The sequence below is a fragment of the Clupea harengus genome, chromosome 6, assembly GCF_900700415.2.
Source record: "Clupea harengus chromosome 6, Ch_v2.0.2, whole genome shotgun sequence".
NCBI classification, from domain to species: domain Eukaryota; kingdom Metazoa; phylum Chordata; class Actinopteri; order Clupeiformes; family Clupeidae; genus Clupea; species Clupea harengus.
The window spans coordinates 13015274-13027521 of record NC_045157.1 but is presented as its reverse complement, the minus strand read 5'-3'; the positions used below and the strand labels follow the sequence as shown (position 1 = coordinate 13027521).

At 44.7% G+C, this 12248-nt stretch overlaps 1 protein-coding gene across 1 annotated transcript in view; it reads right to left on the bottom strand.

Moving 5' to 3' along the window:
* The window catches only part of crtc3 (CREB regulated transcription coactivator 3), a 46858-nt gene extending 34610 nt beyond the window's left edge, over positions 1-12248 (bottom strand). Inside the window, exons 1-2 of the mRNA XM_031569051.2 lie at positions 10301-12248; positions 1907-2017 (exon numbers count right to left, since the gene is read on the bottom strand). Coding sequence (XP_031424911.1) covers positions 1907-2017; positions 10301-10432 — 243 coding nt within the window. The 5' untranslated portion in view covers positions 10433-12248. The remainder of the gene's footprint in view (positions 1-1906; positions 2018-10300) is intronic.

Here is a 12248-nt window from a genome sequence, read left to right as displayed (position 1 = left end):
AGAGAGACAGAGAGAGAGAGAGAGAGAGATACCTGTATGTCATGTAGTTTTTGCCACATACATGAGAGGACACATGCAGGATCTCTGCTAGACAGTCATTATGGAAACTCCCACTGAGCCAGCCCCAGCAAACCTGCTCAGCTACCACTGCTCCACTCTGTCCCTCCCTCCCCATCACTGCTCCACTCCACCCCTCCCTCCCCCCCTCCCCATCACTGCTCCACTCTGTCCCCCACTTCCTCCCCATCACTGCTCCACTCCACCCCTCCCCTCCCTTCCCCACTCTCTCCCCATCACTGCTCCCCACTACCATCCAGCCTCGGGATAGGGGCGAGCCGGACTCCCTTCTGCAGCTTGGCTCTGACTGAGGCAGCGTTGGGTTTCTGGGCCTCCTGGGGGATCTAGGGATCACTGCGCTGCCTCAAAGGAGGCTTTCTTCCCCCGCACAGCCATGCCGCTCTCATCTGCCGCCTCACACCAGCCGCCAGTCTAGGCAGCCTGAGAAACGGACACGCCCCACACGTCCTGCCCTCCTGCCCGAAACTCGCTCGCCCCTTCCTTTCTCTCTGCTTGTTCTGCCGTCTCTCCTACCTTCTCTCCCTTCACCCCAACGAGCATCTGCCTTTTCCTCTCCATGTTTCCTCCTCTCTGACTCTTCCACCTAGCAATCTGTTCGCCTCTCTCCCATTCCCACTTCATCTAACACACACACACACACACACTCTAAGTGCAGTGGCCTATCTCCATCGCCCCATGGGCTGGTCTGAAGTGGTGGGATTGATCCAACCTCAGACCCCACAGCTCTCGCCTCTGGAGGGAACAGAATCGACTATCCTCCTCCTCCTCCTACCCCCCCAGCCCCACTCTCCTCCCCTTACTTGGGCCTTTCAGTTGTCCGGTTTAAACAGAGGTCCTGCTATATAACAAATATCCCCGGTTTCAGTGAGGCGTGTCATTTAACTAATTTGACATTGTTATCAATATGACGGCGAACCTGACAGAGACCTGGACTATCAAAGGTTAAAAACCTTTTTAGATGTGTGAGAAGATGCATGAAGAGGCAGCAAAAAAGTTGTAAATAATTATTGATATCCAGAAGATGGAAGGGAAATCGACTTGGCTTTGTGACTACCTCTGCTGCCGGCTCAGAGGCAGAACAACAATGACCCCCGCATTCCGTCTTTGTATGTCTTATACAGAATGGTGAGGCCTTGAACAGACTATATTAAAACCAACGTGTCTCTTTCCCCGGCCTCCCCTCCAGAGCGCTTGGCACACACACTTCCCCTGTCAAGGTTACAGAGGTCTTGGGCCAAACACGCAGCTGTACGTTAGGAAATAGAAGAGGGTAGAGAGAAAGAGGGGGTCAGAGTTCTGTGAGAGAGAGAGGAGAGGAGAGGAGAGGAGAGGAGGACAGGTCTGGCAGAGGGATGGAGAAGTTCTATTTAGCCTGAATCAGATATGTTGGTTGCTGGGCAGCAGGCAGACCAAACTGCATAAGCCACTGGGTCACCAAGAATAAAAAAAAATAAAAAAAATAAAAAATAAAATAAAAAATAACCTGCTGGGAGGGAACTTGTGCTCGCCATGATAATCGCAATGATGATTGAAGCTTTGGACAAGCCTTGTGTATCAAACATCTCAAGTCACGGATTTCTATGAAATCAACCGCAGACCGTGATCCGTGATCAGAAGCTTGCCATGAGATGGGATCCTGTACATGGGACACTGTGGTGTGCACTATGGATGAGTGTGTGATCTGAACCTTTTCCCCTGAAACCTGGAAGCATTTTTTTATCACAGTGGAAGGTTTTCACCACAGAGGCTGTCGTTCAGGTTTGTGTGTGTGTGTGTGTGTGTGGGGGGGGGGGGGGGGGGGGGGGGGGTCCAGAGGAGGTGGACTTACCTGGAACTCTGTGTTGGTGTTGCCGATCTGGTTGACGTTGGGTAGGGAGCCCCCGTAGTACTGGGCCCGACCCTGGGAGAGACGAAGCTGCTGAAGTTTCTGGAACTGCACCTGACAGAAGAAGCATGACCATTAACCACATGCCATGGAAGCGGCATCCACCACCACACTGATGAAAGAACACCTTTACCTCATTTTCATAATGTGTCTGAGAGTGGCAGTGTTCAGTGGTGAAATAAAAATCACATACACATTCATGTTCATACATATAGGGGGCCTATCACATACAAATCGCACGCCTTTCTTCACTGAAAAAACAAAAAAAGGACCACGATGTTGTGACTTAAACTTGTCACAAGAAACCCACTTCATTACCGGCAATTCAACTTAATCTTGACTCAGAACTCCCTGAAGTCCCTTAGTGCTGGGTGACCGGCACAAGAAACCTGCTTTCATCAACAGCAATGCAAATGGAAGGATCTCCCCTGTTGGCCAGCCTTGCGTAGCAGGTGCTTAGTAGGCTAGCACCTGGGTAACAAGGGCGTCTCCTGTTCCCGGCGTTCCCGGCGCTAAGGTAAACAGTCTCAATTATCAGCCCTCATCAGGAATACCCAAATGAGTAGGCAGCCTTTCCTCACCAGCCAAAGGACAAAATTTGAATCTCAAAGACTGACCTCAATTCATGCCATCTTTCTAACAGGACAGTTACACACATACAGCCAGACAGACAGACAGAGAGACACACAGAGAGAGAAACAGTCAGTCAGTCAGTCAGTCAGTCAGTCAGTCAGTCAGTCAGACAGAAGAGAGGAAAGCAAGAGAGAGTAGAGAGAAAGAGAGAGCGAGAAAGACAGAGAGTATGAGCGAGAGGGAGACAGAAAGAAAGCTTCTGCCAAACTCTGGCAATCGGGTGTTTTAGAGTCAGTCTGTCGTTGAGACGGACCCCATGTTGAGCAAAACACAAAGCTTCCCGTCAGTTGTCCACAGGGTTCTGTCCCGGCCCCCCAGTCTTCTCCGCTAGCAGAGCTCTGCACAAAAACCACCTCAAAATTGCCACAATTAAAAAACGAAAGCCAGATTATGGCATCCTTTCATTTCTCTGTCCCTGGGGTGTTGAGAATGTTATGAGAGCAGAGTGCCCTCAGCATGAAGTCAGTCCTTATAGACAAGTTTTGCCACTCGGCAGCCATCTTGACAACGCCTCTGGGCAGCTATTTTGGGCAAATAAGATCAGGCTCCGATCGAAATGAATGGGGAGAAATCAGGCTCTGATCTAAATGAATGGGGGGGAAACTAATAACTCCACATAGAATGGTCAAACAGACCTTAAAAGTACATAGTTGGAACCCCTGTTTAAATCTGATACGAATGGCACAATCAACGTTTCAATAGCCTAGCTAAAATAAGGCTTAAAAAAAGGCTGCGTTGCGAGACTATTGCTATAGTAACGGTTGAAATAAATTTGTTTTTCCCAGAGTGATTTAACTCCTCCCTTATAATGTATCTGATGACGTTGAGGTAAAAACCTCCTGAGGTTTCTTTCATGTTACCATTGCGACCGGAGTGAATTTCTGTGGTAGGACTGATTTTAATACAGAAACAATAAACAGTTCAGAGAGGTTGAGCTTTACCGGCTTTTGTCTTCAAAAACCAGTGTTTATTTGCCCCTTGCTCCTTTGAAGGTACGGATCCACAGATCCTCCATTTATTAGCCTAGTGAGAGACCAGCGAATTCTTCAGAGGGCTGCTACAAACATCGTCCAGCACACTGTGAGAACACAACCTGTCTGCACCAACCAATTGTGCGAAGTGCTTTTGGTGGCCTATCCACACCACCTACTTCTTAGCAGTGTTACACGTCTGAGTAACGAAGACAGATGAGGGCTGCTGAGGTTAAGACCGCCAGTTTTGAACTTTTCACTCTTGCTGAAATTAGGTATGAAGCACAGTTAGAAGCACAGTTAGTCCATGCTATTCATATAAGAATCGACAACAAATAACAGCATGTAGCCAAAGAATAACTATTGCGTTTGTTCCACTGCTGGTCTAACATGTGCTTCAGCAGATCTAGTGGTAGAGTAGAACACCAGCAACGACATGGTCACTGCTTCTACTCTCTGGGAGAAGGCGAAGGCCAAGGCAATGTCTGCATTCCCCTTTCCAGACATTAACTGAATGACACTAACATGAATCAGGCCTAGGCCACATGTAACGGACACTCGAGCAGCCTACACACTGGCTCCCAAACTGCACAAGGGTCTGGATCATCGTCTGTAACAGGTAATGTGTTATTTCCATGTGAGATTAACCCCCACCACATTCCTGATCCAGGTCACTGACATGTGAGCCATCATTGAAGCCTCCCGCAGTAGCCTTCGGTGGTCAAAGTATACTCAGTGTCAACACCAGCTCCACAGCCTAACAGGCTACGGAGGCCTTCAAACTGCCTTTAGGTGAACTTGCTGACTTGCTGAGAATGTTTCTCCTGGGTTTGGATGTGCTGTTGCCTTTTGAAGTGGTACGATCACACAACAACAACTGAAGTAGTACCCAATGAAAAAAATAGGATAAGTGTTTCTTAACGACCAGATGGAAAGGCACAGCTTAAAAAAACTAAAATGTCAACCGTCCTGCTTTTCGTTACTTTGAACACAACACAGGGTTTCGCAAAAGGCTCCATGACTGCAATCACATCCTTCAAGGTGCCGTCCAAATATCAGCCCCAGTCGTTGCAGCAAACGCCAACATCCTAAAGGGCTAGCATGTTGCCTCAGGGCTGTTATCAGAAGCCTTTCACAGAGCACCGACACATCCACCCCGTTCAGTTTTCATCCGTGTCAGGCAGACATCTGGATGAACCATCATCGCTGACATGTCACATAAACACAGAGGCCTGCTCCATATTAACGTCCCCATGCAGACATGAGCTCACAGCAGTGCTATGCCTGTCCTCATTTACATGCTGCTACTAAATAGCAGCCCCATCAACAGCTTGCAAAATCTGATGACTGCAAGAGGAGCGGATGACAAGACAGACCTTCAATTCAACCAAAACTGCTGCTTGCTGGAGAAAAATGAATTTCACATCTCTGTCTGTCTGTCTGTCTGTCTGTCTGTCTGTCTGTCTGTCTGTCTGTCTGTCTGTCTGTCTGTCTGTCTGTCTGTCTGTCTGTCTGTCTGTCTGTCTGTCTGTCTGTCTGTCTGTCTGTCTGTCTGTCTGTCTGTCTGTCTGTCTGTCTGTCTGTCTGTCTGTCTGTCTGTCTGTCTGTCTGTCTGTCTGTCTGTCTGTCTGTCTGTCTGTCTGTCTGTCTGTCTGTCTCCCTCCCTCACACTCTCTCATATCATCAGGCTGAGAGTGACTGATTTTTATTTTTTAAAAAGACCCTCTACAACTTTGGGAGGACTGTTCTGGGACAAACTCTGGGACACTGGGAGCAAACAAACAAATGTTACCGTAACCCACAAACGTGTCGCCTGAGATTGTAGGTCAGGGTCAGTTTAAAAGACAAAAAAAAAAGACACACAAAAAGGACACTGAATAACAATGTTAGCTGAACTACTGTCAGCTAACGTTACTCTCCTCCAATAGGGTGGGGACAAACAGTACGCTAACACTTTATTTGAAGGCGTGTGCATAAGACTGACATGACTGTCATGACATGACATGACTCATGACAATGTCACTCACAACCCATGACATGACACCCGTCATAAACATAAAGGAGTCTTTATGACAAGTGTCATTCGCTCAATCAATCGCTCATTTCTTATGCAAATTTTACGCTGTTTGCGATGCCTTTGTTATGAAAACCTTTGACATTAACTTGACATGTTCATGACCAGGCAGTCGTCGTGGCAGTCTTAATGCACACCCTATCAATTAAAGTGTTACCAAACAAACAAAAACAACCAACCAAACTCAGGAAAAAAAGAATGCATCCTAGGGGCTAAATCATGCAATCTCTTGAAACCCAGACATGGCCTCTTTTGCCTCTGCACAGGCTGCGTAGGGACTGAGTGACTTGCTCATACATAGACATCAACACATGGACACCTTACTGATTTACCTGATCCACGTTGTTGCTCCTGCCTAACAGTGCACCATATCTCAGGCCTCACTGTGAGCATTGGGCTGACAAAACCCGAATGTCTCTCTAGGTCGTGGGGACGTTTCTCACATTCACACACACCTGGGAGGAAGGCCTCATCACACAGCGAATGCTGCCAGGAGTCTGCTGACCATATCGCTGTATCCCAGAGATGGTTACATAACCAGGGGCTCCCAAAGCATGAAGCTACACTGAACTGTTAAAGGTTCCCCTTCCTTATGGTGCGTCTTGGGGTACTGGTGACCTACAGAAGATGGATGCCGATGAACACAAGTCAAATCTTTGGACCGGACAGGATGACATCTTTGGAGTGGTTGAAATGGAACAACATAAAAGTTTAGACGCAAAACAGACACGCCACAGACACAGATTTGTTTTTCCAAATGTAGCCTTGTTAAAATCCAAATACCTTTAAATGCCTACAGATGGGCAAGTGAAGTGTCCTGAATGGTCACACATTTACAGCAGTGGGCTTACCATGTTGATCAACTACAACCAACCAGCAATGGTACTGTAGGTCACACCAAAGTTTTGGAATGTACAACATACATTTCTATTTGGTTTGGGTGATCAATAAAGCGTAGCCATGGGAACGATCGGCACATAACTAAGCCGAAACTCCGCAGCTTTTGAACTGGCTGCTGTGGTCATGGGTGCAATAGGTTGGGTCACATATGTTTGATTCTGCATGTTATAATGTATTACATACAAGGCAAGCAACACATAAGCAGCCACATGGTGTGTGTGCAGTGTGCGTCAAGGCTTAATATATCAGCAAATCCCTTGCAATATATAAAAAAACGGCATTGATTTGCAGGCCAAATGTGCCTTGTGAAACAGATCTGTTTCAGGTCCCAGTTTTCAAAACAAAAGCAGCATAACGTTACACAATACGCTTTGAGAGTGGAGAGGGAGTATCATACTGTTGATAACATTAATCCTACCATGGCAACAGTGGATTAACGAGGTGGCAGAAAGAGAGAGGCGTAGTGATATTAAACTGTTTTCATGAGCACTCTATTTTGGAAGTCATCACTGGAACACTGATTGTCCAACAGGATAAGCAATGGGCCCCTTCTGAGTCACAGTGTGCTTGTACACAAACACACAGGCTTGTCACATACACACACGCTTGTACACAAACACACACGCTTGTACACAAACACACACGCTTGTACACAAACACACACGCTCGTCACACACAAACACGTTGGCACTGATGAGAGGCACAATACACTGGAGAGTAGGGATGGGCATTCGATTAAATTGTCTTAATCGATCGTCGGGAGAATTAACGATCGATTTTCGATTAATCATTAATATTTTTATATTAAAATTCACTATTTATAGGCTATATTAAAATGCAGTGAAAATAGAAAAAACACAGCATGTTTCCTCATTGAGATCTTTATTACCAGATGAACAACTCTTGTGGCAGTTAAACTTACAAGATGGACAACTCTTGTGGCAGTTAAACGGGATCCGTTCAATGGTTACACTTGAAAATATGCGCTGCTGTACTCTTAAGCAGCGGAGCCGACAGCTAGAAGCCGGTGCTCATAAACACAACTGACCTTCGGTTTTTTTCTCCTCTCTAACTAATTAATCTCACATTTTGAAATTCATTCATCTAGATTCATCGTGATTAAAAGTTTGTTTTCTTCTAAAGACTAAATCTTATAAATTAACGAGTAATCACGCGTGTATTTTAGACACTGTTGTTTAATTGTATTTTTTTCGTGCTCTCTCGCCATCAGCCAAGGAATGTATGCGAGACACAATGGTGCCCCTCGACGGTAAATCGTAAGAATTGTCCCCTGAAGCAATTCGAATCACCTCAGTCAGCCCTAAAATAAATAAATTACACGCACACTACGCAGGAGAACATGTTTTAATCGATGAAAAAATAATTTCATCGAGGAAATTCTTAATGATCAATTAATCGATCGTCGATGAATTATGCCCATCCCTACTGGAGAGCAAAACGCTTTTCATTAGTTCAGTATGGCTACCAAGGCAGTGGAGGTCGGAGGATGGAGAATTTCGACAAGCATGCCTCTCACTCAGGAACAACCCATCCCCAACAGTAAAACGACGCGTCACACACACACAAACACGTTGGCACCCAGGCGAGGCACACCTTCCAAAACCTGACAATAAGGCAGAGCAATTACAGCCCTGAAAGAATAAGAGAGAGAGAGTGTCAAATGTTTTGCTTTTAAAGCATGCAAACAATAAAACCCATGTAAGGAGCACACATATTGAGCCACATAATTACAGGGCAACGTTACTCATCATCGCTCCTCCTCACCTCTCCTCACCAACAAAACCACACCTCTTTCCAATACTTTGTTCTCTCTCAAGGCAAATTTGCATTTCAATGGAAACGTTTCCATTAAGAACCCGTCCCCGCTGTGTTTTGCCCGGGCATCATTTTTGCATGCCGCCGTTCCTTCACTGCAAAGAGGATGAGTGCCGCCCAAGCAGCTCCATAGAGCACAGGGTAAGGTCAGACCAGGGTCCACAGGCAGGTCAGGTTGCCTGCACCTGTGGGTGTGTGTGTGTGTGTGTGTGTGTGGGCCCAGGCATTGCTCTTTAGCAGGCCACGCTGATGCAGCACTGCGACTGGATGTTTCCTGACCAGCCCTGGTGAAGGAGGGCTTTGTGTGGCAGCAGTTGAAGAAACAGGCCAGATAGGGGCCCGCTGAGGCCAACCTCCATGTGAAAGCTTGCTTTTATGGGGTTCTTTGCCCCACACACACACACACACACACACACACACACACACACACGCACCTACTAACCAAGTAGTGCAGAAAACAAGAACAACAATGTTGTTTTAGTGTGTGTGTTGGTGCGTGCATGCATGCATGCAAGCCTGTGTGCCTGCATTTACATGTGTGTGCATGCATGTGTATGTGCAGAAGAGACAGATGTTTATCGCCAGTCTAGATTCAGAAATAATTTACAGATCATTCCATAAAGTCATCTAATAAAAAAAGAAGCTGCCTCCAGCAGCAATGGATTAAAATAGCAAACACAAGACACAATCCAACAGCCCTTGCTGGTGCAGTGTCCTTGAGACTTGAGGCAAATAGTGAAGAACATTTAACAACCGAGCTACACACAACAGCGATGCAGCACCTTGGATAAAAAGCAGTAATCAGTGTGATCTGGGGGGGACTGTAGAAATGTCAGGGGGAGAGTCTGGCCAAGGGGGCTATAAATACGAGTCAAGTCCACTCAAAAGACAAGACAAAAGCAGAGGTTTGAATTTGACTTTAACAGCCAGCAGCAAAACAAACAAACAAACAACAATGAAAGTTTCGCTGACACCACTTAGCCAATGTGCAAGTTAATTGGGCTTGGGTGAGTAGGCTGGCGCATCCTACTAGCACAGTTTATTCTACATTGGCTGCATTTTTTCTGCCACAAAATCAATGACACGGTCACTGAAAGTGGAAGTCACCAGGATCTCAAAACACAAAGACACCATTCATGTATACCCTCAACAAGTGCTCCAAACAGCCCAGACTCTTGCTCAAGTGAGATGGAATTGTGAGGAATTGAGGAAGACAGCAAGGTTTGGCCAGATGACATTACCCTTCATGATTTTAAGAACTGTAATCAAACCATTTACACTGAAAAATCACAATATAATGCCAGTGTTATTGTTTTGAATATATATTTCTATTGTATTGTTCATACAGGTTCAGAGGAAACATGTTTTACCAACTTTTTTTTAAAAAAAGCTGTAAAAAATGTCCTTAATCAGCCAACCGCTTCTTCATCTTCACACAAACTACAATTATATTAGTTAACTAAAATACTGGAAAATATGCGAATGCAACTTGCTAATATTAGTACAGTGGTTATTTTAATATTTGCTACAAGGTTGCAAACATACAGTAAAGCCAAACACAAAGTAATTTGTTATTCAAATGCATAACTGCACACTACACTGCAGCCCGGGGGTAGAGTAAAACATTAGCCTGGACAGCGTTGTGAATTTGTGATTGAACATTTGTCAGAACCTTTGAATTTGACCAATCCCACCCGGACCACCCACATCATGACGGCTAACCCAACTAACTAGTTTGCCAGAGAATCTCATTTAGCAGAAGGTCTAGAATTACTATTCACTTGCAAACGGTCATCTAACTGCAGGTCGAAAGCAGTTGACGTTCTAATTTACCTACAACTTACAATTTAACCATTTCTGTAATCCTCTCAAATTGAAGTTCTGCTACACCTTGGTTAACTTTTCGGTTGCAAGTTGCCTTACCCTTGAAACGGTGAGGTCCGTCATAAGCTGCTCAAAGGCCCGTGTCTCCTCCGCTTGTTTCTGATTGTGCAGGGCTATCTTTTCGCTGAATTTCCTCGGGTTTGACCCACTCGAGCTCGGGGATCCAGACATTGTGAGGGCCGCAGAGTTAAACAACTTTACTTGATAAAAGTAGGAGTTCAGAGTTTGAGCAAAAGTCACAAGTATGACCAACCGTCCATTGTCAGGATTCTCCAAGAGATTTCTCCAAAGTTGAGCAAATGAGCAAAAGATCGTGAGGTGCTTGTTTACTTGCTGTCAAGCTTATAAAACATCAGTTAGCTAGCTAACCAGCTAGTCCAACAACCAGCTCAGCTAGAAAAACAGACTAAAACTCCAAGAATCCAAGAAGAAATATACAGGGCTAACTAACAAAGCTATTCCAACAAAGTCAGTACTTGAATTTAGCGATCTAGAAAAGTCCCATTCAGACCACTGAACTCCGAGACACAAAAAACTTGTTAATATAAATCTGCTAAACACAATCCAAATAGAAATACCAGCTATCTTGCTAATTGGACAACTTGTTAAGCCAGTGCAGTTTTCACGCTAACAACCCGCGTTAGCAAGGGTTCGGTAGCCAGCTAGTTTAGTGTGTGCATCGTTTTCCGTAAAACAAAGTTAACCCAATTTCAGTCAATTTATCTGATAACATAAAACGACGAATGTGATGGCTATTAATGTACTATACCCAAACGTGAAGCAGTCATCGCAGTTGTTTGATAACTGAGAACTTGGTTTGACAGATTCAAACAGCTAACATTAGCGTAACCTACTGTTCCGTAATACTAATCTTAGCATGGGGCTTGCTAACTGGCTAAAGTTGTACCTGCTTTCGCTAGCTATCACGCTAACTGTTAGGCGAGCTAACCTGTCATTGACAGATTTAGTTGCGCCACAGCCAGGAGAACCTCAAAACAACATTTAAGAACGTTTGGTTTTTTTATATGAAATATGCACAATTGTATACGAAGAGCTATATCCGTAATAATGTTGCGACACCAAGTTAGCTGCAGTTAAAGCGTCTGTATTGAAACGTTGGCTCGTATTCACTAGCCAACATAAGCAATGTTAACTTTGTCAAAGATATAGTGTTCCCCTAATCAACAACCTCTCACGCAGTTACATCTAAGACTTTGCTCCAGAGAAATATAAATTCCCCAAACTCTGAAGTTTTCATTTCATCCTCGAGAAACGTAACGTTAAATATCCTCGTCTTTGTAGATTTTGGTATTTCAACAAGTGGTTGTGCAGAGAACGCGACGCAAAAGCAAAACAAAACACTTTAAAATAGCTTTATCCTAAAGCCAGCTAATGTTCTTCGACAATATTACTGTATACCGTCACTTTCACATTGCACCATGCAATATCATAGTCTGCAACCAGAACGAATATGCCTATGATCAAATAATCTCTAGAAATCTTTGACGATTATCCTTATTATTCCTTGTTATTCCCGGTTCCAAGGCCATGTACTCCCTTTCAGTCTCCCCTGTAGCATGTTCATCACTCCAGAAGTCGACAGCGATATCACTTTTTGAAGTTCTGACTCCTCCGCTTCGTTTGTTTGGTATACTAAGATCCCTTACTCAAAGCGCAAATAGCACGAAAACAGTACCTTCCTTAAAACAGCGAAACAACTTCTAGACTGTCCTCCACAAGAGGGTGCAGGAGAGCTCTTAAAGGGACACATAAATTTGTAAAACTCGGCAAGCTTCATATTTTATGTTTATCAAATAATCTTTGTGACCGATTATATTTGTTCTACCATAGATTGCATAGATTGGTGTATAGATAGGTAACCTTTGCATTTCTGTAATGATAAGCTGGACCCAGTCCCTATAATTAGTAGCTTTCATTGCAATGCTTTGTATGAGCATACAATTAAAATGTTAGAAGAATTTATATT